This window comes from Artemia franciscana, chromosome 14 (assembly GCF_032884065.1).
Source record: "Artemia franciscana chromosome 14, ASM3288406v1, whole genome shotgun sequence".
NCBI lineage: Eukaryota > Metazoa > Arthropoda > Branchiopoda > Anostraca > Artemiidae > Artemia > Artemia franciscana.
In genome coordinates, this window is record NC_088876.1 from 23,431,370 (window position 1) to 23,456,629 (window position 25,260).

Sequence of the window (25,260 nt, forward strand, 5' to 3'; positions counted from 1 at the left end):
ATGATTGGGGAAAACCCTAAACGTGATTTAAGTTTATTTCTAGAGAATTGGTATCGTCATGGATTTAAATTGTTTTGTGGAGAAGAATTTGTAGCACGTTTCAATTGCAAGAATAACGAGTGAGTATGGTTTCTACGTTATTGTTGGGAGGATAATGGTAGTTATGCTTATAAACCTACTGATTTTTATTTGGCTGTTGAAGAAAGTGATTCTTCATTTGAGAATATCATGTGTGATATTACTTCAAATAAGCAAATAGAAACATTTGAATTTTACAATATGAATTATAGTAGTATCAATTACTTCACAAAGAGATTTAATAAAAATGCAGTTAAATTATATTGTGGAAAATGTGACGGTGACTTTGCACACCAAGATCAGTACAAGTTGAATTCCAATGATCTGCCGCTACTAATCGTTGTCTATGACGACTAACTAAATGACAAAGGAGAAGAAGTCTGAAGAGATGAAGAAAAAATATTTTTTGTACATATATTTTTTATTAATAAACAAATTTACAAATATTGTCAAAACATTTTATTCTTAGAGCACTGAAATCAGTATTATACAGCTAGGACAGGATATTTTCTACTATGAAGTCATTCAATCGAGGACTGTCTACATAAATGTTGAGAAATTCATTGGAAGTATAGTTATGACATCGAAAAATAAAATGTAGTAATGCATGAAAACCACAGCTTTTTGTTGATAAATCTTGTACTCGCTTCCAATTTGAAATAATTTATTTTCCACTTCTTTCAAGGAGGTTTTTGATGTGAGGTATGCAGAATGTATAGGGTAGACCATGAGGATCAAAAATTTCTATATTCTTCGCTCTTTGAAAGATGCATAGCCAATCCCCTGTCTGCACAGTCGATGGACTACTATTAAAAATTATAATAGCATTGTTACCACTATGAACATGTTCAAGGAAATCCGAGGGTATGCTATGGGATTTGTATTTGGACATGTATGGATCCAAGTTAAATACATCGATTATTTGATTGGTGTTCATGGTGCCAAGTCTAATAGAACACTACCGTCCGGGGTAATTTCCCAGGAGGTTTCAAATTGATCTTGCGAGATTAGTACTACACTGTCCGTTAACTGTTTGGCAGAGGTAAACTCTACGCTAGTGATTTTTTCCCGTATGAAGATGTTCTTGGAGCTAAGAAACTTTTATATAGCAATTGCTTCCCAGATGAGCCTATACCTCGTCGTTCGGGATCCAGTGCTAAGAATAGTTCATTGTCGGACATTATCGCTACTCTTTCTCGCTGCTCTACAGAAAATATTGATATTCCAGAGTTCGTGATCAAATCCCCCTCTGAAGTCCCTAGCATTCCGGCGTCAGCTTATTCTATCCTTACCGCCAAAGTCAACCAGTGCCTTGATCAGTTAAAATCGCTTGCTCACCTCAATAGTCCAACAACGTCTATTAATAGTTCTTCACGGAGCATGTAATCACGGAGCATATTGAGGACAATGGATTGACTGATTGTCTTGACGGGTTGTCTTATGAAAAAAAAGTGGAAATGTTTTCTTTTATTTCATTTCCGACAATAAAAAGTGTTTTGTAATGATTTTGTTTGTTTTTGGTTAGATATTTTACTTGACCGTTTATTCCCCTCTCTCTCTAGGGTGCCAATTGGCGTTGAGAGTGTGCACAAAGTAGAAACTTGTAATTGCTAGTCTTGTCTATAATCGGCAGTGGGAGTGTCAAGAACGAAAAATGGATGGACTTGAAAAACAGATAATCCTAAGGAATCTTGTAACATTGGAAAAGTGTTTGTATCTAAATGATTAATTTCAGATGTTAACCGTACAAAAGAAAATATTCTCCTGAAAAAATGCTTAACATTATCATGGAAAATGATTTTCCAACTGTATGAGGCTTTTAAGTTGTGGACCAAATGCACTTACTCAATTCATTGACGTACTAATTTAAACAAGCCAAAGGATAATGTGGATTTGGTTTTTAACACTACCTAAAAACAATGAACTTTCCCATGATGATCTTTCTGTCTTCTTTTTTTTTCGTTAAAAAAGACGACAATTTATAAAAAATCCTGTCCAAAACAGATATAATTGATTTTAACGTCACTTGATTGCTCCTCTCTCTCTCTAGAAGTAAAAAGAGTATTCCTATTGTTTGTAACTCAGTGTCTCTTTGGTGGTGTGAGAGTAAATTGCATGTAAATTGTAAAGAGGATATGTTTTATAAATTAAGGATTGTAATTCCTGCCTTGAAGAGGCTTGTGACTCTCATCCTAAAGGACACATATGCTCCCATTGTCACTATGATAAGTGCAATCAATGAGAAAATGCTTACTCTGGAATGATTGGGGAAAACCCTAAACGTGATTTAAGTTTATTTCTAGAGAATTGGTATCGTCATGGATTTAAATTGTTTTGTGGAGAAGAATTTGTAGCACGTTTCAATTGCAAGAATAACGAGTGAGTATGGTTTCTACGTTATTGTTGGGAGGATAATGGTAGTTATGCTTATAAACCTACTGATTTTTATTTGGCTGTTGAAGAAAGTGATTCTTCATTTGAGAATATCATGTGTGATATTACTTCAAATAAGCAAATAGAAACATTTGAATTTTACAATATGAATTATAGTAGTATCAATTACTTCACAAAGAGATTTAATAAAAATGTAGTTAAATTATATTGTGGAAAATGTGACGGTGACTTTGCACACCAAGATCAGTACAAGTTGAATTCCAATGATCTGCCACTACTAATCGTTGTCTATGTCGACTAACTAAATGACAAAGGAGAAGAAGTCTGAAGAGATGAAGAAAAAATATTTTTTGTACATATATTTTTTATTAATAAACAAATTTACAAATATTGTCAGAACATTTTATTCTTAGAGCACTGAAATCAGTATTATACAGCTAGGACAGGATATTTTCTACTATGAAGTCATTCAATCGAGGACTGTCTACATAAATGTTGAGAAATTCATTGGAAGTATAGTTATGACATCGAAAAATAAAATGTAGTAATGCATGAAAACCACAGCTTTTTGTTGATAAATCTTGTACTCGCTTCCAATTTGAAATAATTTATTTTCCACTTTTTTCAAGGAGGTTTTTGATGTGAGGTATGCAGAATGTATATGGTAGACCATGAGGATCAAAAAACTCTATATTCTTCGCTCTTTGAAAGATGCATAGCGAATCCCCTGTCTGCACAGTCGATGGACTACTATTAAAAATTATAATAGCATTGTTACCACTATGAACATGTTCAAGGAAATCCGAGGGTATGCTATGGGATTTGTATTTGGACATGTATGGATCCAAGTTAAATACATCGATTATTTGATTGGTGTTCATGGTGCCAAGTCTAATAGAACACTACCGTCCGGGGTAATTTCCCAGGAGGTTTCAAATTGATCTTGTTAGATTAGTACTACACTGTCCGTTAACTGTTTGGCAGAGGTAAACTCTACGCTAGTGATTTTTTCCCGTATGAAGATGTTCTTGGAGCTAAGAAACTTTTATATAGCAATTGCTTCCCAGATGAGCCTATACCTCGTCGTTCGGGATCCAGTGCTAAGAATAGTTCATTGTCGGACATTATCGCTACTCTTTCTCGCTGCTCTACAGAAAATATTGATATTCCAGAGTTCGTGATCAAATCCCCCTCTGAAGTCCCTAGCATTCCGGCGTCAGCTTATTCTATCCTTACCGCCAAAGTCAACCAGTGCCTTGATCAGTTAAAATCGCTTGCTCACCTCAATAGTCCAACAACGTCTATTAATAGTTCTTAGGTCTCAGATAGTAAGGGTACCAATCACAAACCCTCGTACGCCGTTGTTCTTAAATATCCGCCTCCAGAACTAAGAGACCCCGTTTCTCGCAAGAAAAAGCTTGATTCTTTAGCCGGACATGACGGTATTGTGTCGGTAAAGTCCGATCCGGTAAGGAAAAGATGGGTTGTTGTTACGCTGGATAAAGTTTCCGCCAATTCTCTTGCCGCATCTGCTGTTGCGAGCTACCCAAATATTCTTGCTAAAGTGATTGATCGCAAACCTCTTGGAGTAATTAGGGGACTTCCCGATAGTGTTTCTAGCAGTATACTCATCTCCGTTATTCCTGGTCTTGTTGAGGCCAGCCAGATCGGCTCTTCTCATACATTCCGTTTAGAGTTCCTTGATTACGCTGCACTAAAATCTGCCATCGCTACAGGTCTGCGCTTGGGTTACGAGTCTTTTAAAATATCGGAATACAAAGAATTGCCCAGACGGTGTCTTAGATGCCAAAGTATCCATCATTCGTTAGCTCACTGCCCATGTGCCCCGAATGAGATGAAGTGCTCTAAATGTTCTGGATGCCATTCCAATACTAAAGACAATCCTTGCTTAGAGGCTCCGAAATGTGCCAACTGCGGCGAAGCTCAGGTTTCCTATAGTATGAATTGCCCAGTGATAAAACGCGCTCTGAACTCTGCTCCAAAATGAACCAAGCCACTATTTTAAGTTTTGCTTCTCTTAATATTAACGGCACAAAGGACAAAGACTTGTTAATTAATGAATTATTAGTCCATGACATAGTGTACTTGCAAGAACATCTCTTGACCAAATCAAACGTTTCTAGCCTGAAGCGATCTTCTGTCCACCTTTTCTTTTCGCAAGAGACCAAGAAAACTAGAGGCCGCCCTTCCGGTGGCCTAGCAATTTTTTTCCGTTCCCCATCAAAGCCCTCTGTGATTCATTGTGATGATAACATCTTAGCGATTCAATGTGACAGTACCGCCTTTATAAACGTTTACTTACCTTGCGATCGACGTTCTATAGCATCGTTCACATCTTTCGCTAAATGTTGCTCCAGTTTAGAGTCTCTACTCGAAAGTCTACGTTTGAAAGACCTAAATTGGGTTTTAGCTGGTGACCTTAACTGTGACATTCTTGGTACCTCCGATAGATCAATCCTCTTGCTAGAATCCCTTCCTAGCATATATCACGTCGCAGTTAAGAGCCTCCCATTCACGTATATTCATAACAGAGGCTGTTCAAAATCGAACCTGGATCACGTGATCTCTTCCAGTTCCAGCTTAATATCATCGATTGTCAGGGTGGACGAAGAGAAGATTGACGACGATCACCTTATTCTTAGCTGTAATTTGTCCTGTGAGCTATCTGGCAAAATACTTTCGGCTCAGCCGAAGTGGCATACAAAGTTGAACTGGGATCGTGCTAATGTCCCACTATACCTTGCTACGCTAACTGCCTTACTGTCGACCATAAAAGTGCCATATCACCTGCTGCAAACGTCAGTTTCCTCGCCTTCAAGAACAGTTGACCTAAATTTCTATTATTGTCAAATCGTCCATTGCCTTAAATCAGCTTCCAAACCTGCAGTGCCTGTGGATAAAGTTAGGATTGGTACAAGAAAGCCTAACTGGAACGTTGATCCTGAAGTAAAACGTGCTAAGCAAAAAGCCAAATTTTGGCTACGTATGTGGATATCATGTGACCGACCATCTTCCGGAGCTGTTTTCTCTTTGAAACAAAAGTGTAAACTTGAATATAAGGCCAGTTTGAAGAGGGCACGCTTGAATGCATGGCCAGGCCCCACCGATAAGGCCTCCTGGAATAAGGTTATTAATAGTGAGAAATGTTCCCCATCTACCCTATCTTGTATCCAGCAAGTTAATTTTGTTGATCATTTTAAGCGTGTGTTCAGTGTATTTAATAGTTTTCTTCAGTCTTTTTATTATAAGTTGCTTAAACCGCTTTTACCATACCGTCTCCTGCAGGCTCATGTCCAGCCTGTAGCAATATCTGAAATTCGCCGGGCTTTAAGAAAAATTAAGCTTTCAAATAGCCTTGATGGTGACGGCCTTTCTTACCGATTTTTTGCTTATGATTGTCCTGCTCTACTTAACCATCTACAAACATTTTTCCAGTCTTGCTCAGCACAGTCGCTTGTTCCTGATAGTTTCCTTTGTGGCCGTGTAACGTCTATTCAAAAGCGAGGCAAGGACCCCACGTCATGTGTGAATTATCGTCCCATTACAGTATCGTGTTTCTTAAGTAAGTTGCTTGAACATTTGTTACTACCAGAAATTGAGTCGAATTGTGATTTTACGCCTTTTCAATTTGGTTTTCGGAAAAGTTTCGGTTGATCCCATGCACATCATGTTTTAAGCCGACTCATGAAAGATGCCGTAAAAGCTAAAATGTCTTTATACTGTCTTACTGTTGATATTTCTGGAGCTTTCGACAATATTGTCCACTCTCAGGGTCTATTTTCCCTTGCGTCTTCAGGTGTTAATCCTTCCGTACTAAGTTTATTGTCTTCTTGGTATTCAAAGTCTAAAATTCAAGTTACCTGGAATGGCCAAATATCTGACCCGGTAAAAATTAATAAGGGAGTTCGGCAAGGTGCCGTATTGTCTCCTAGTATATTTAAATGCGTGCTTGCATCGTGCCTGCGTCCCCTTAGAAGTTCTGTTTTTTACGGTAATACTGGTTTGTCTTCTATTGCATATGCAGATGACGTTCTTCTTGTTGCCCGGACTCGCCGTGGATTGCTTTCTAATTTTACTATGTTAACCAATGAACTATCTAAGATTGGACTGTCAGTTAATGCGTCTAAATGCGAGTTTATTTGTTTTAATAGCCCTTATGCGGTCGCTCCATTCGTTACTGGGACCGCAGTTCTACCATGTTCTTCTTTAGTTAGTTGGCTTGGTCTGTGTTTCGGCCCAACACTTTCCGCTACCTGTTCATCCCTAGTGAATCAAGCCGTGAAAAACCTACGCCTCGCCTATGGAAAAATATCCCCAAACAAAAGCCGTTACAACCGCAACGGTTTGTGCATGATTTATACCGCTTATTGCGCCCCTGTGCTTTTGTTTTTATCAGGCATGGCTCATCTGTTTCGTAAGAAAGATCGACATACTCTACGTACGGCTTATTTCAGATATTGCAAATTCCTCCTCCGGCTTCCTAGATGGCACCGAAACAAAAAAATAATTGCTCGATTTGGTTTAGTAGATGTGCCTTCTCGGATTCGGTCTTCCAGTGATGATTTATGTAAAAAGACTGTCAACTTTATTCACGTTTATGACCCTCTGCAGCCTTTTTTCCATATTGATACTGGTTGATTAGTCCATATTGTCTTTTGTTAGTTTGAATTTTGTTTTTCTTCGCTGTTTATCGTATTTGTTTTTGTTTATTTATTTATATTTATTTATAATACTCCGTACTTTGTGTTTTTTATACTTTACGGGTAATAAAGTTCATTCATTCATTCATTCATTCATTATACCATTTTCAAATAGATGTGAATGTTGATCCAGGGATTGTATTGTCAATTGATATAGGGTACCATAGGATTTATCAAAGGATAAATTGTAGAGAGGAATTCCATTTACTTTACATACAAGAGGAAAGTCCAAACATTTCAAATTCGTGTGGAGAAAATCGCCAGTAATCAAAAATCAAAATCGTCCTTGATCCTATGGCACTTGTACTTTCTGCAAAAGCCAAAGCAAGTTTGGAAGGAATTTCGCCATTGACATAAAAAAAGTATATATATCGCATTAATATAATTAATTTATAAGTATTTTGTACTTTTAAAATATCAGTGAATTAAAAAAAAATAACAAGTGATTTTCTGTTATAATTACATTTAATATGATTTTAAGACATAGAAATAAAGTAGAAAAAATTTCAGCTAGAAAAATCTAAGTAAAAAAAGAAAAAAGTTACCCCCCTCCTTCCGAGGGGTATGGAACCCTTTCATATTCGTTGTGATATTGTGTCTATCCATTTCTTGCTCACAACCAGAAAAACGTTTTAATGGAGAGATGGACCCTATTGGACTCATAATACGTATTCTACTAGTATTCATGTTAAGTGCTTGAGCTCAGTAGTGATCCATGGACCGAATACATCAGTTTAAGAATAACTAGTAGGATTCTCGTTCACAATCAGAAAAACAATTTTAATGGTGAGATCGACACTGTCGTACTCATAATAAATATTCTACTAATATTCATGTTAATGCTTCGGTTCAATAACAGAAATGCATGCACCAAATACAAAAGTTTAAGAATAACTAGTAGGGAGGGGTGTTTTTTTAACTAATCATTATATATTATGCACAAAACATATCACTCCGCAAATGCTTTTTTTAGATTTTATATTGCTCTTTACCGTACCCTGAATGTCCAGGTTCAAAATGATCCACGGACTGAATTTAATAGCTCAAGCATAGCTAGTAGGGAGGGGTGATTGTAAAACTATAGCTGATATACATACAATTCGGTAAATAAAGGGGACTGTACATGTCATATGATAAACCGAAACTATAAAAGAAACAGTCCCCATCCGCTAAGCATACAACAAAAATCATATATATATATATATATATATATATATATATATATATATATATATATATATATATATATATATATATATATATATCGCAAACCTCTTGTATATTAGAGTCCTTGTTAAGCTTCCTTTTATTAAACATCCTGTTTAATTAAGTTCACTTCATCAAAAGAAAATTACTTGGACGGTCATTTTTTTATATCAAAATATTTGGCTGAGATAATGGGCTACTGGCCGCTTGTATTCGTGACGATGTTTCAGAAAAAATATCTGGTATGTGTTTCCAAGAATTTTGTTATCGCCCCGGAAGTTGTGATAACGCTTGTATCAATTGAATGGTTTCACCGAAAATGTATTGTTTCCGGAAAAATGTCAAATCTCGTAGAAGTTTTAGCTGGATACGAGGTAGCAACTTCAAATAATTGTAGGAATGGTAGGAGTAGGGTCGCTTAAAGTAATGGGGGTACTGGCCACTTAAACTCGCAGGGGGGATACCACTTGCATTTAACCCTAAAATTAATTAAGTAAAACTAACTGGTTTAATTTGACAATGCTTTTCGTCCATTAAAATTCGCAGAATAGCAATTTGCTGATTTCAAAGACTACTACAACTTGAAAGGAAAGCCGCACTTTCTTAAGCTGTTTTAGTTCGTATCTTTCATCCAGTTTTTTTCTTTTTTTTTTTAATTTGCTGCCAGCTACTACCAAAAACTGTATTACGGCAAAAGGAGGTACTTTTTTTTATTAAAAGTTAATTCCCGATTTTCTTTATTTTTGTAAAATATAAAAGGCTGTGTAAGCTTCCGCTTACCGAATTAAACAGTCAGATTTCATTATAGCTGCCCTTGAATGTTTAAGATTTCTTCGAATGTGAAAAAGGGTCCCATTTGTAGAGGTGTATTTACTTCAGAAGGTGAGAAATACTGGCAAGATTGGGAGTAAAACCAAATGATTTTTTAAAGCACATCAACTTTCAATTTAGAAACAGATCAAAAAATTTTACCTTCAAATATTTTGATCGTGATAATAAAGAACGTTTAAAAATAGTACCGGCATTTTGATTTCGTATTCGGAATTTTTAAATAGAAACAATGGGTGAACGGAAAAACGAAAAAAAAGAGAAAAGAAACAATCTAATGAAAAAAAAACAATAAAAAAATTAAAAGGGGTTAAAAACAAACAACTTCGATATCAGAAGTGCCGACAGGTGCTTATTAAAGAAAATTATTGGGTTGCAAAAACATATCACATTTTGAATGGCAGGATTATTTTTTAATGATATTAAAAACAAGTGAAAATACAAATTTTTGTATTTTACGGATTCGGCGCTAATGAATGTTATAGAGAGCTGAATATGAAAATGTTTTATGAGGCTCAAGTAAAACAATACCTTGTATATGTGGGAAATGCCCAAATTTGTTTTACTGTCTAAGAATTTCTGTAATTCTGAATATATCCTTGTCTGATATTATAGAAGGGCAATGTGGTATTCGTCATTATTTTGCTTGCTAATGACGCTTGCGAAACAGCCATGTTATCAACAAGGAATCACCAATGTATTTCGTAAGTATTTCGATTTGATAAGAGTAGAAATGTCTATTTTACTTTAGATCGAGAAAAGAAAGAAAGAAAGATGCTTTAGAGGAGTTTGAATTTCGCAAGTGTACCATTGATTTTGTTATTCGTATAATTTCGAAAAAACTGTAAGATGAATGTCGGAAACCCAAACATTCTAGGCGTGTGTTTTATAGATGGCACTAGGTTTTTGCCAAAGATGATATTTAAATATTTATTACAAACCTGAGGCAAATATTGTAATATTAGCGAGTATTTGTGACTAACATTAGCAAAGCACATGATATGATTTGTTCTTCTAAGGGGTGTTTCAGTTAACATATTTGCGCTACGCTATTTGGAAGTCTGACTATGCCCCATGCCCTTGTTCTTTCTCCTTTTTGGGGTCTTTTTGTCATTTATGACCCTTTTGGATGGTTTAACAACCTTTAGAAAGGTTATGCTAGGTTTTCCTCTGCGACCGTGAAATACGTATATCAGTGAAAAATGTTATAATCGGGTCGTTTTTGTGCTTTCAAATCCAGAATTGAGAAGTTCTGGTGTAGTTTAATGTTTGATTATGGTCCAACCCAGACCACAGTTTATTAGGTTTTTGTTTCTGTAAATCTTTGGAAACAATATATCATTTTCTGGCTCAGTAAAGAAAGTTTTGGGGAGTGAATTTCGGATTCTGATAAGTCTTCATAAGATGAAAGACGAAAAGGAAAATAAGAGCTGACTAAGAACGATGATAATAATAAGTAGGTAATTTTTATGTGTTTTATATAAGAAGACAGTTGGAAATTATGTTTTAGAATATTGTTATTTAATTCCAACAAAAAAAATGCTTAGTCATAATTTCTTTTATTATATCTTATGAACATTTTGTAAGATTTCTAACGTCGTGCATTCCGCATGATACCGGTTTAGTATATAAATGCGGACTGTCACTACCCCAGACAAAAAGTATATATGGTACCGCTGTTTAACTGAGTACTTCTTCAGTAACCGATAAATTTGGTGCTTGTTCTTGTCTATCTTCATTTTCTTCAAAAATGCTGTAACCAGGAACGTCAATTCATGAAAATGCAAGGGAAGGAGGAAAAGGTATTTTTTTTTTATCCAGAGGTGGGGGGATTTTTCAAAAAAAAACCAGAAAAGGTATTTTTCAATGAAAATATTAAAACGTATTTTCTAAAATGTAGAGGAAAATGCCCCCCCCTCACACATAGCTAAAATCCCTGGTTATCATGAATGTTGACTGTAAAGAGTAACACTATTCAGAGAATTCGATCTTTACAAATGGAATTCTCAAGAATTAAAAGTAACTTGCAGAAGCAATAATTATTTCCACAGGGGATGAGAAATTGCTCCATTCCCTGGTCCCCCTAAGCTGAAACCCCTGGCTTTCATGAATGTTGCCTGCTAAAAGCAAGCTTTTTCTGAATATTTGATCTTTACGAAAGAAATTTTAGAGAACTGGAAATAACGAACTAAACATAAATTTTCTTCTGATCGCATATCAGTGTTTATCCTATGATTGTTTAATAAACATGGCAATTCCAACCTACCGTACCATGCTCACGGATAGCTCCATACACGCCTAGTATCCGACCGTTTTTTAACATTGGAGAGCATGCCGATTGAACGTCTGGTCACTGGTACATCTAAAGGTCGTGTTACAGATTTTTACACTTCTGAAGTAATTGCCAAAGACCGTTTACAAAGCTCTTCTCAATGGGAGGGCCTGCAGGTGAATATAGGTCAAGAGGATTGGATTGTGATTCAACGTACATTCCCTGCTGATCTTCCCTATGAATCCAGCTCAGTAAATGATCTTGGATAATTATTTACGAAGTTTTACAACGTCCTTTAGGGGTAACAGCGACGATCTGTATTTTAGACTTGTTGACTGTGATCATTACCTTTGCAAGGATAAATCTAATACCAGATTTCTATTTGGCGTCTTAAGGACACAGCGAATAACTAATAACCAATAAAAATATGTGAGAACTATTGTTTTTCAGCGCACTACAGATTTAGGGTTTTCAATTGGCAAATTTATTATGTTTTTCCTTAAAATGTCAAATTGAAACGTTGTTTAAGATTTTCACCTTCAACTTAATCCATTTGAGAGCTTTGAGCTCCCCGCTCTTGAGTTGATGACTCCTATTGGAACCTCCGTTGGCTCTTCTCCCACTCATTGTCAAGTTGGGACACTTGACAAGGCCTTTTGACCGTTCTTTGTCTTGTAAGGCAGTGGTGCTTATGAAAAATCGTGTCTTTTGTGTGGGGTGACTACCCACACAGCCGGTAATTATTTTATTGCCAAGATATGTAGCACATCGTTACCTGAGCATCAAAATGGCACCGCGAAACTTGCAATATAAAAGTGCCTGATGTCACTACAGTCTTAATTAATTAATACATAAGGTCGTAATCACTTGATTCGCTATAAAAGTTTGTAAAGGTGTAAAGATGCTTTTGTTTTTTAAGTGGAATTAAAAATTTAGAGAAAAAATAAAATAAAAGGATTGCTAGGTGATCAGAGTTTTCTTTTTACTTTTATCAGAATGAATTTTAGGTTAAAATTAATCTCTAATTTTTCTCATTTTTACTTAATTTTTCTGTAAAACTACATTTTGTTTAAGATTAATCTTTTTTCCAGATTGTATTTCTTCTGTTTTCAATGTGTCTTTTCTGCACATTAGCCTGTGGGATATGGGAGCAAATAACAGGACAACACTTCCGGGTCTACTTACCCTGGGATGCCTTGATACCAGAAGATCCCGGGTCAGGGGCAACAGTTATTGCCCTTCTCGTATTCTTTTCATATGCAATTGTTTTGAACACTGTGGTGCCCATCTCCCTGTATGTAAGGTATGTAGGTCCAAAAGTCCCGTTCATAAGAGTTAGCCCAGTTCAGTTTTAGCACCAACTAGCCTACCACCACACTGGATGACCGCCAAAGCATATTGGCTCTGGGTCAATAGTTGTCGCCTTTCTCTTCCTCTTTTCATATGCTATCGTTTTGAAAACTTTGGTGCCCATCTTCTTGTGTGTAAGGTGTGTAGGCTTAAAAGCCACGTTCAAAGGAGATAGTCCAATTTAAGTTTAATGCCAATTGGTTCACCACAGCAAAACCAGGAGTCACTGCTCTGATCCTTAATTGAAAAGTCTTGTTTCAATTAGAGTTACCTAGAATTACCAACTATTGCTTCTTACTACTGTTAGTGAAATTACTAACTTAATTACTAACTTTTAGTTAAAAACTAATAAAATTATTTTAAGTGGGGTCAGTATATAGTACTCTACTTTCAAATGTGTTTTTAGATATTGATGTCTGTATGTTACTTCATTTTATATTATTATGGCAGAGAGGATAACCATATAGGGTAACCATTCCACTAGTTTTGCATAGAAATTCTTCCGTGTTGTGGCGGCTCTTAAAAGAAAAATTTGCAGTTTGAAAAACAAAATAGAAAACGAACGAAACGCCTTGCGATGTATCTAGTTTATAGTCATACTTCCAGCTCTATTTTGATGTATCCCCTCTTTTTAACAAATGTGCTATTTTGGCACTTTTTATTGCATAAAGGTGCAGCTATAAGCACTTTTGTTGTGTCTGATCCTTCCCTTACTTAGACCCCTCCCCCAAATGTCATGAAAACAGAGATCGTGACTTTTGTCTCTGGCGCTTTCGAACACTATTCTCGTGGTCATCTTCTTTTCTATTTGGATGTAAGCAAGGGACAAAAAGAACGTCTTGCCATGACAGTCAGGATTGCCACCCAAGGCAAAAATAAATCACTTTTTTTCCACTTTTTTGTTGTTGAAAAATCAACAACAAAACAAACCAGTTCATTAGCTCAAACATAGTAAATATCACCAATTTCGTAATCAAATCAACAATTTTTTTTCTGCAAAATTACCAAGAAATCATCAAACAAAAATAAAATTTTCAAATTTGGCGGGAATCACCAACAATGCCAACCCTGACGTTAACTGGATGCATACTGAGTGGGGTAACTCTGAAATTCTAAACGGTGAGACTGCACTTACGCCTCGTATCTCTGCCCCATATTTGATCTTTAAGGCTCAGGGGACAAATTTTTAATAACAATAATACACTATGGCTAATAGCAGAGCATTAAAAACAGCTAATTACAAGGCACATTCCATATCATGAAGCGTACTTTTGATGTTTTTGCTAACATCTGCTTGCTCTCTACTCAGAGTTACTTATGAAGCTTTTGTGGTAAGAAAATAATACTAAATCAATGAATAAGTAAATTAACTGGTTAGTCATGTGCCTTTTCACCAAAACGAAGTTTGTAAAGTCTCAGGGGACAAAATTGTAATAACAGAAATTCACTTATTACCAAATATACTGCATGGTAAGGAATAGAGAACCAAGTAGAGAAAAAAAAATATTTGCCATCAAATTCCGCATGTTAAATCATGAGATAGTCGGAGTTGACATTTGTTAACATCTGATAGACTTCTGTTACCCATCTCTGTGTGTAAGCATGATAGGCTTATTTTCAACCAATTTTTTTTTAAATGTTATTATATGTTTGAAGCATTTAGGTAGTTCAGACAATCTACTCTTTCTTGCAAATGAGGTATTTATAAAAAAAAAGGTAACGAAACCATAACGTTTTCTCATTTTCAATTAGTTTGGAAAAAAGGGATGTATACTGGGTAGAGCTTTGCCAGAAATCTAGAATTTGCCCAATTGCCGATTATTACTTACAATTCCCCTACATGTCTTACCACTGGAACTAAATTGGTTTTACCATCAAATACATTGTAAACAAAATAATAGATACACCAACTAGCAAAAGTTGCTAACCCCTCATTGCCGAAGTTGATTATTACCTAACAGCCGACTGTTGCTTACAAGTCCTCTATGTCTCACAATTTGTATCGGCCAAGATTTCGTTTCAGTGTGTACCTTACTACTGAAGTTGTCAACCCCTTGAAACTTTCAAACTGGTATACCTCATGAAGCAATTTTTGTACCAAAATATAGATATCATATGCTTTGATCAGTTCATCAAGAGCTATCGATTGCCGTCGAAAAAAAATTCTATCTGTCTTAGTTCAAAAGTTGATTTTTTTTGCCGTAGGCCAACTTTATAACGTCACCACTTAGAAAGGAGCAAAGGGTACGCTCCAATTTCTTTAGCAATGAGAGAACTTTTAAAGTTTATTAGGCACATCTGATACCATTTCTCTACCGCAATCCCAAGTCCGAAAAAACGTATGATAAACTCAGCTGAAATCACGCACAGAAATGGGTAGAAACAATAGATGGCAGCACTTTCGGTATCGTGGGAAAATGCCAATTTTTTCTTCTGTAAATTTTTCTATTTATCACTCAAAGAAGATATATTGGCTGTGGGGCCGGGTAACTGCCGCATATATTTAACGCTTATAGATTTTAGTCCATCTTCAATTTGAAAGTGGTGCCTGCCTGCTTGCCAGCTAGAACGGAGCTTTCCACTCGTAAGCAGAAACATGCTTTGATGAAACGAAAGCTTGGCTGCATAACTTCAGATACTCCTCTTTGACATAGGCTATATAACTCCACTTCACTTCGCACTCCATAGGCTCTGGCTCGTGGACAAGCAAAAACCATCCTTTTTGGCCTCAGGCAAGAGTTCTACGTAGCTTTCCTAAATGTGATGCCATATTCATCAGTCCGGCCTGAGGTCCACACTTTCCGTAAATACCGCACAGGTTAGACCCTTACCAGTTTCCAGGGAAAAGCTGAGATCGGAGGCATTGAAAAAAAAAAAAAAAAAAAAAACGGGATAAAACCAAAGTGTTGCAGAGCCTTACATCCAGCTATGCAGTTACCAAATAGTAATTTTAAGGTACCAATAACAGTGAAAATGAAATCTGATTGTTCAGTTGGCTAAGTGGCAAAACACAGCCAAATATATAAAAAGATAGGACAAATCAGGAATTAAATTCTTAGGAAAAAGAGCCTTACATCCAGTTATGCAGTTGTTTTTTTAGTAGCGGCTACCAAATTAAAAAAAAAAAGAAATTTGGGTCGAAAATCAGCGAAAACTAGGCTAAAAATACATTTCACCAAGCAGCTTAAGAAAGTGAATACCTATATTTGTTTTAAGGTATATTTTCTACGCAATACCAAAAATTGTTTTTATTTCTAAGACCACATTGCCTTTCTATGACGAGCAAATAAAAGTTCAAATGGGAATAAGTCCTTTTATTAGACATTGAAAACAGGTAACAAAAAATCTGAATATTTTAAAATCTTGATAAGGTATATTTGTTGAATTTCAACAGATTTTTAGTTTAGTTTTATACGGACGAAAAGCGCTGTCAGTTATAACTAATTACTTTTGCTGATCTATAATTGTGATTATCTATAATTGTGTGATCAGAATATTTACACAATGCTTATTCAAAAGAACAACCTTAGAAATCGCAGTTTTCAGGTATGAAGAGATCTATCGTAGGCAAAGGGGGAAAATTACTATTTTCATTTTGATGCTTTAGTACTTGGTGTTCCATAATCCCACAACAAATAGTAACTTCTATGCAAAAGCTTAAAAGTAGCCTTCAAATATATCAAATTCAAACAAGTATTTTAACGCAATGTTTCTTATCTCCAAAAGCGGTTTCATACAAGTCGATGAACTAATTATTTTACTGTATGTTTCAATGACTAATATTGCTCAAAACTTAGTAATTGTCTTTTTTCTTATTTAAATAAGTAATGTTAGTTAGTAAATGACTAGCTACAGCTAACTAACAACAGCTAGTAAATAACTAGCTGTTGGGGTGGCGCTTCGTGCCACCCAAACATCTAGTTGGTGAGGGCGCTTCGCGCCCCCCCCCCCCCAGACCTCCCCCCCCGCGCGTAAGTCGTTACGTGCCATATTAGTTACGCGCCATTGTAGTTGTGTCCCTGTGTCCCACCTGTGAATATAGATAGATATATATATGTTTTTAACTACGTAAAACTTGCGAATATACAACATTCTTCGCTGTCCCATTGTCTGTGCATATAAATAGATTGTCAGGTTTACCGACTCTTGAACATGCAACATATAATTGTCCTTGGGAAAACAATCCGTATTCAGATCAATACCTCATTATTCTAATGATTGCCCTTGAGCTTTGTTGATGGTGATTGCTAATCGAACATTCCCTGTGTCCCGGTTGTCATTTATATATCCCTCCTGTGCCCCCTCGGCGTCCCCGTTGTAGTTGTGTCCCTGTGTCACGGTCGTTATTTGTGTCCTGGTGTCCCAGTCTGTAATTTCTCTTTGAGAGTCCCGGTCGTCATTTATATTCCTTGTGTCCCGGTGTCCCGGTCGTCATTTGTGTCCCGATGTCTCGATTTGTATATACATTCGTTTTTGAATTGTTTTTTTTTTTTTTAGTTTTTTACCTTTTTTTAGTGTTTTTTTTAGTTATAACTCATGATTCTAATGATTGCCCTTGAGCTTTGTTGATGGTGATTGCTAATCGAACATTCCCTGTGTCCCCATCGTCATTTATATATCCCACTGTGCCCCCACCCCCCCGGCGTCCCCGTTGTAGTTGTGTCCCTGTGTCCCGGTCGTCATTTATATTTAGTTTTTTTTAGCTTTTTTAGTTTTTTTATTAGTTTTTTTTTCTTTTTAGTTTTTTTTTGTAGTTTTTACCTTTTTTTTAGTTGTTTTTTTTTACTTATGTCCTGGTCGTCATTTATATTCCCTGTGTCCCGGTCGTCATTTGTGTCCCGGTGCTTTGTTGATGGTGATTGCTAATCGAACATTCCTTGTGTCCCGGTCGCTTTCTCTTTGAGTGTCCCGGTCGTCATTTATATTCCCTACTAGCTGTTGGGGTGGCGCTTCGCGCCACCCCAACACCTAGCTGGTGGGGCGCTTCGCGCCCCCCCAAGCCCACAGCACGCGTAAGTCGTTACGCGCCATATTAGTTACGCGCCATTGTAGTTGTGTCCCTGTGTCCCACCTGTGAATATAGATAGATTTATATATGTGTTTCAAACTACGTAAAAATTGCGAATATACAACATTCTTGGCTTTCCCAGTACTGGGAGCTTTCCGTTTCCAATTGCCTGCAATTGATCTGAAAATGTTTGACCAGAGTCATCGTTTTGCAATCGGACACGCATATTTGTAGTTAATTTTAATATTTTTACGTGAAAATTGAAAAGGCAGATCCGTTGGAATCATGGGAATGCGAGGAATAAGAACAGCCTCACCCTCAAAAGGCCCTGTCAAGATTGTGGCCTCTATTAGGTTTTCCATTGTTTTTTTTTACGGCAAGTCGCGTGCCATTGCAAAGCTTTGGTGGGTTGATATTTCTTAAAAGTATTATTGGTACGCCTATTTTTAGTTGTAGCACGTGTGGTGGAAACCCTGAAAGATCTATGGAATTAAAAAATTCAGATGGATAAATAACCGCTTCATTTGGTTCCAAAACTGTGTCGACTTACTTGTAAAGGACTGCCTGGTCTCGAATCTTGGTCAAAACAATATTGTTGATTTCGTGGACGTCTATATTTTTGGGTGCGAGAATCGCTCTTTCACCTAGCCATTTATTATTTTTATAATTTTTTAGAATATTTGGAAATACTTTTTCAATCAATTCATTTTTGGACGTCACTAAATTACAGAAATTAGCAGGTAGTTGTATACGTCCTGAAATTGAGTCTACTGGGAGCTTTCCGTTTCCAATTGCCAGCAATTGATCTGAAAATGTTTGACCAGAGTCATCGTTTTGCAATCGGACACGCATATTTGTAGTTAATTTTAATATTTTTACGTGTGCCCATAAATTAGAATTTTTCAGGCAAGCATTCATCTCGTCTGCAGGAGTTGATCTAGGTATTATAGGTAATGTTTGCCTGAAATCTCCCGCAAGCAATATTAATGTGCTGCCAAAGGGTTTCGACTTCCCTCTCAAATCTTTCAAGCATTGATCCAGAGCCTCGAGCGATTTTTTGTGTGCCATTGTGCACTCATCCCAAATAATAAGTTTGCATTGCTGCAATACTTTACCCATCCCAGATGATTTGGAAATATTGCACGTGGGAGTTTCTGTAGAATGCAAATTCAGAGGCAATTTCAAAGCGGAATGAGCAGTTCTTCCACCAGGCAGCAATGTTGCGGCTATTCTGGACGACGCAATTGCCAACGCTATATCATTTTTTGATCGAATTGATGCCAGAATCAGTTTTATCACAAACGTTTTACCAGTACCTCCTGGCGCATCCAAAAAGAAAATTTCTCGAACGTTGTTATCGACACAATGCATTATCGTATCATAAATGTCTTTTTGTTCCGACGTTAACTTGGAAATGTTATTTTGTACATACGACAATAGATCACTCGTACTGTAACTTCGTTCACGATCCAATTCTACACATGTCGAAACAGCAGCGATACGGTTAGGTGAAGGCATTCCCAAATCCTGAAGAGGTTTGTTTGCCATACGTACGCACAAATCTTCTATAATAACTAAAGTGTAGTTATAAATTTCTGATGTAAAATCAAAAGTCATATCTGACGTCTCTAACTGTTTTCGATGGAGTATATATTCGGACATTTTTGACTTATATTTTTCCCATAACTCTGTAGGAGCTGATGGAGAGCAAGTTGTTAAAATGATGCCAAACAATGCACGAATTTGACTTGGGGTTGACGTTTCGCACGCGTCATTGATGCAGTTATCCCAGTGTTGGTCATTCTCCAATAAATTCAGAGCTTGGCATGCACTACGGTAAGTGTCATGTATAGTACCGTTTACAGTTCTCAAATACTCAAAGGAGGTCGGACCGGGTACATTCACCAAAAGCAGGCGTAGAAAGAAGCATTCATGTTGATTGGGGTGAACGGTGTAGAGTCTTCCTATCGTGGTATCTTTGAAGATGGTAGGTTGGCCGTCGACTGACTTACCCTGTTTTCGACGTTCAAATACTTTATTTTTAGTATTCCACGTGTAATACGAAGGCACTTCAGTATACAGCAGTTTATTTGCAAAAGAATCATTTTTGCAAAGCGAAAAAAAAGCTGTTAATTTTGTATCCGGTGGATTCAGGGCTCTTTGTTGCACGTTGGTTTCCGAGAAATCAGCAAGTTTTTTGGCATAGACTCTTTGAGCATCTTCATCGGCTTTTGCCATTGTAAGTTCATCAGTCATTTTAAACTTAAACATTAATAGATTTCTACGTGAACATATATGTCTTAAATATCTTTAATGACGTCACCGTCATAGCAAAAATGACGACAACTAACTTCATGACGTCAGTCGACACAGAAACATGACGTCACCTGACAGACACACAGACAGACAACTTATTTTTATATATATAGATGTCCCGGTCGTCATTTGTGTCCCGATGTCCCGGTCTGTAATTTCGTCAGTCGACAAACATGACGTCAGTGGACACACAAACATGACGTCACTCGACACACAGACAACTTATTTTTATATATATAGATTACTAGCTGTTGGGGTGGCGCTTCGCGCCACCCCAACACCTAGTTGGTGGGGCGCTTCGCGCCCCCCCAAGCCCCCCCGCGCGCGTAAGTCGTTACGCGCCATATTAGTTACGCGCCATTGTGCCCCCGGCGTCCCCGTTGTAGTTGTGTCCCTGTGTCCCGGTCGTCATTTATATTCCCTGTGTCCCGGTCGTGATTTGTGTCCGGGTGTCCCAGTCTGTAATTTTTCTTTGAGGTTCTCGGTCGTCACTTATATTCCCTCTGTCTCGGTCGTCATTTGTGTCCCGGTCTGTAATTTCTCTTTGAGTGTTTTTTCTTTTTAGTTTTTTTTTAGTTTTTTACCTTTTTTCTTTTTTCAGTTTTCTTTTTCTTCTTTATTTTTCAGCGTCACTATGAAGTACATATTGACGAACCTTTGTTTTTTTTAACTTAAATCTGGTAGGCATTGATGACCTTATCCAAGTCAAAATCCCAAACCCAATCATCATCGCTATCATTTTCAGTTTTGATATGTTTTGACTCTCGCTGTCCAGGTGGATTTTCATCTAACTGCGCGGTTTTGCGTTCTTTAGCCGCAAGCCTGTTTTCTTGCTGTTCTTGTGATTCCTCGGAACGCTTTCTTTTCTTACTTTCTCTATCAGCAGCAAGTTTTTTGGCATAAACTCTTTGAGCAGCTTCCTCGGCTGTTGCCATTGTAGGTTCTTCAGTCATTTTACAATTAAACATTTTTCCGTGAACAAATGTCTTAAATAACGTTAATGACGTCACCGTCAAAGCAAAAATGACGACAACTAATTTCATGACGTCAGTCAACACAGAAACATGACGTCACCTGATCCACAGACAGACAGACAACTTATTTTTATATATATAGATTACTAGCTGTTGGGTGGTGGGGGCGCTTCGTACTCCCCCAAGCCCCCCCGCGCGCGTAAGTCGTTACGCGCCATATTAGTTACGCGCCGTTGTAGTTGTGTCCCTGTGTCCCACCTGTGAATATATATATATATATATATATATATATATATATATATATATATATATATATATCTATATATATAAAAATAAGTTGTCTGTCTGTGGATGGATGGATGGATCAGGTGACGTCACCTGAAAAAACTGGATCAGGTGACGTCAAAACTGAAAAAACTAAAAAAAGGCAAAAACTACAAAAAAAACTAAAAACTAATAAAAAAAATAAAAAAGCTAAAAAACTAAAAAAACTATAAAGGTAAAAACCAATAAAAAACTAAAAAAAAAACTGAAAAAACTAAAAAAAGGCAAAAACTACAAAAAAAAAACTAAAAACTAATAAAAAAAGTAAAAAAGCTAAAAAACTAAAAAAACTAAAAGAACTAAAAAAAGGTAAAAAACTAAAAAAAAATAAAAAATAAAAAAAAACTAAAAAAAAGGAAAAAACTGAAAAATAAGCTAAAATAAAGGTAAAAACCAATAAAAAACTAAAAAAAAAAGGAAATAACTAATAAATGACGACACTCAAAGAGAAAGCGACCAGGACAAAAGGAATGTTCGATTAGCAATCAACAAAGCACCGGGACACAGGGAGTATAAATGACGACCAGGACATAAGTAAAAAAAAAAAAACTATCTATATATATAAAAATAAGTTGTCTGTGGATCTGTGGATCGTGGATCAGGTGACGTCACCTGAAAAAACTGGATCAGGTGACGTCAAAACTGAAAAAACTAAAAAAAGGCAAAAACTACAAAAAAAACTAAAAACTAATAAAAAAAATAAAAAAGCTAAAAAACTAAAAAAACTAAAAAAAGGCAAAAACTACAAAAAAAAACTAAAAACTAATAAAAAAGCTAAAAAACTAAAAAAACTAAAAAAAAGGCAAAAACTACAAAAAAACTAAAAACTAATAAAAAAAATAAAAAAGCTAAAAAACTAAAAAAACTAAAAAAAACTAAAAAAAGGTAAAAAACTAAAAAAACTAAAAACTAAAAAAAACTAAAAAAGGTAAAAACTAAAAGAACTAAAAAAGAAAAAAATAAATGACGACACTCAAAGAGAAAGCGACCAGGACAAAAGGAATGTTCGATTAGCAATCAACAAAGCACCGGGACACAGGGAGTATAAATAAATAAGTTGTCTGTCTGTGGATGGATGGATGGATCAGGTGACGTCACCTGAAAAAACTGGATCAGGTAACGTCAAAACTGAAAAAACTAAAAAAAGGTAAAAACTACAAAAAAAACTAAAAACTAATAAAAAAAATAAAAAAGCTAAAAAACTAAAAAAACTATAAAGGTAAAAACCAATAAAAAACTAAAAAAAAAACTGAAAAAACTAAAAAAAGGCAAAAACTACAAAAAAAAACTAAAAACTAATAAAAAAAGTAAAAAAGCTAAAAAACTAAAAAAACTAAAAAAACTAAAAAAAGGTAAAAAACTAAAAAAAAATAAAAAATAAAAAAAAACTAAAAAAAAGGAAAAAACTGAAAAATAAGCTAAAATAAAGGTAAAAACCAATAAAAAACTAAAAAAAAAGGAAAAAACTAATAAATGACGACACTCAAAGAGAAAGCGACCAGGACAAAAGGAATGTTCGATTAGCAATCAACAAAGCACCGGGACACAGGGAGTATAAATGACGACCAGGACATAAGTAAAAAAAAAAAAACTATCTATATATATAAAAATAAGTTGTCTGTGGATCTGTGGATCGTGGATCAGGTGACGTCACCTGAAAAAAGTGGATCAGGTGACGTCAAAACTGAAAAAACTAAAAAAAGGCAAAAACTACAAAAAAAACTAAAAACTAATAAAAAAAATAAAAAAGCTAAAAAACTAAAAAAACTAAAAAAAGGCAAAAACTACAAAAAAAACTAAAAACTAATAAAAAAGCTAAAAAACTAAAAAAACTAAAAAAAAGGCAAAAACTACAAAAAAACTAAAAACTAATAAAAAAAATAAAAAAGCTAAAAAACTAAAAAAACTAAAAAAAGGTAAAAAACTAAAAAAACTAAAAACTAAAAAAAACTAAAAAAGGTAAAAACTAAAAGAACTAAAAAAGAAAAAAATAAATGACGACACTCAAAGAGAAAGCGACCAGGACAAAAGGAATGTTCGATTAGCAATCAACAAAGCACCGGGACACAGGGAGTATAAATGACGACCAGGACACAAGTAAAAAAAAAATTAACAAAACTAAAAAGAAGGTAAAAACTACAAAAAAACTAAAAAGAAAAAAAAACTAAAAACTAATAAAAAAACTAAAAAATCTAAAAATCTAAATAAACTAAAAAAGAAAAAAAAAGGAAAAAAATAAAGGAGAAAAACAAAACTAAAAAACGAATGTATATACAGACCGGTACACCGGGATACAAATGACGACCGGGACACAGGGAATATAAATGACGACCGGGACACAGGGACACAACTACAACGGGGACACCGGGGGAAACAGGGGGATATAAATGACGACCGGGACAAAAAAACTAAAAAGAAAAAAAACTAAAAACTAATAAAAAAACTAAAAAATCTAAAAATCTAAATAAGCTAAAAAAGAAAAAAAAAGGAAAAAAATAAAGGAGAAAAACAAAACTAAAAAACGAATGTATATACAGACCGGGACATCGGGATACAAATGACGACCGGGACCCGGGACACAGGGAATATAAATGACGACCGGGACACAGGGACACAACTACAACGGGGACACCGGGGGAAACAGGGGGATGTAAATGACGACCGGATGGTCGATTAGCAATCACCATCAACAAAGCTCAAGGGCAATCATTAGAATCATGAGGTATAGATCTGAATACAGATTGTTTTCCCATGGACCATTATATGTTGCATGTTCAAGAGTCGGTAAACCTGACAATCTATTTATATGCAAAGACAATGGGACAACAAAGAATGTTGTATATTCGCAAGTTTTACGTAGTTAAAACCATATATATATATCTATCTATATTCACAGGTGGGACATAGGGACACAACTACAATGGCGCGTAACTATTATGGCGCGTAACGACTTACGCGCGCGGGGGGGCTTGGGGGGGGGCGCGAAGCGCCCCCACCAACTAGGTGTTGGGGTGGCGCGAAGCGCCACCCCAACAGCTAGTATATATATATATATATATATGTATATATATATATATATATATATATATATATATATATATATATATATATATATATATATATATATATATATATATATATATATATATATATATATATATATTTTTAACTACGTAAAACTTGCGAATATACAACATTCTTGGCTGTCCCATTGTCTGTGCATATAAATAGATTGTCAGGTTTACCGACTCTTGAACATGCAATATATAATTGTCCATGGGAAAAACAATCTGTATTCAGATCTATACCTCATTATTCTAATGATTGCCCTTGAGCTTTGTTGATGGTGATTGCTAATCGAACATTCCCTGTGTCCCGGTCGTCATTTATATATCCCCCTGTGCCCCCCGGCGTCCCCGTTGTTGTTGTTTCCCTGTGTCCCGGTCGTCATTTGTGTCCCGGTGTCCCAGTCTTTAATTTCTCTTTGAGTGTTGCGGTCGTCATTTATATTCCCTGTGTCCCCGTGTCCCGGTCGTCATTTTTGTCCCGGTCGTCATTTGTGTTCCGGTGTCCCGGTCTGCAATTTCTCTTTGAGTGTCCTGGTCGTCATTTATATTCCCTGTGTCCCGGTGCTTAGTTGATGGTGATTGCTAATCGAACATTCCTTGTGTCCCGGTTGCTTTCTCTTTGAGTGTCCCGGTTGTCATTTATATTCCCTATGTCTCGGTGTCCCGGTCGTCATTTGTGTCCCGATGTCCCGGTCTGTAATTTCGTCAGTCGACAAATATG

The 25,260-nt window shown here is 36.0% G+C and overlaps 1 protein-coding gene across 1 annotated transcript in view; it reads left to right on the top strand.

Moving 5' to 3' along the window:
* Positions 1–25,260, top strand: part of LOC136035471 (phospholipid-transporting ATPase ID-like) — a gene marked incomplete in the record, with an annotated part of 145,321 nt that overhangs the window by 43,925 nt on the left and 76,136 nt on the right. Inside the window, 1 exon segment of the mRNA XM_065717286.1 lies at positions 12,591–12,802. Within this exon segment, the coding sequence (XP_065573358.1) occupies positions 12,591–12,802 (212 nt within the window).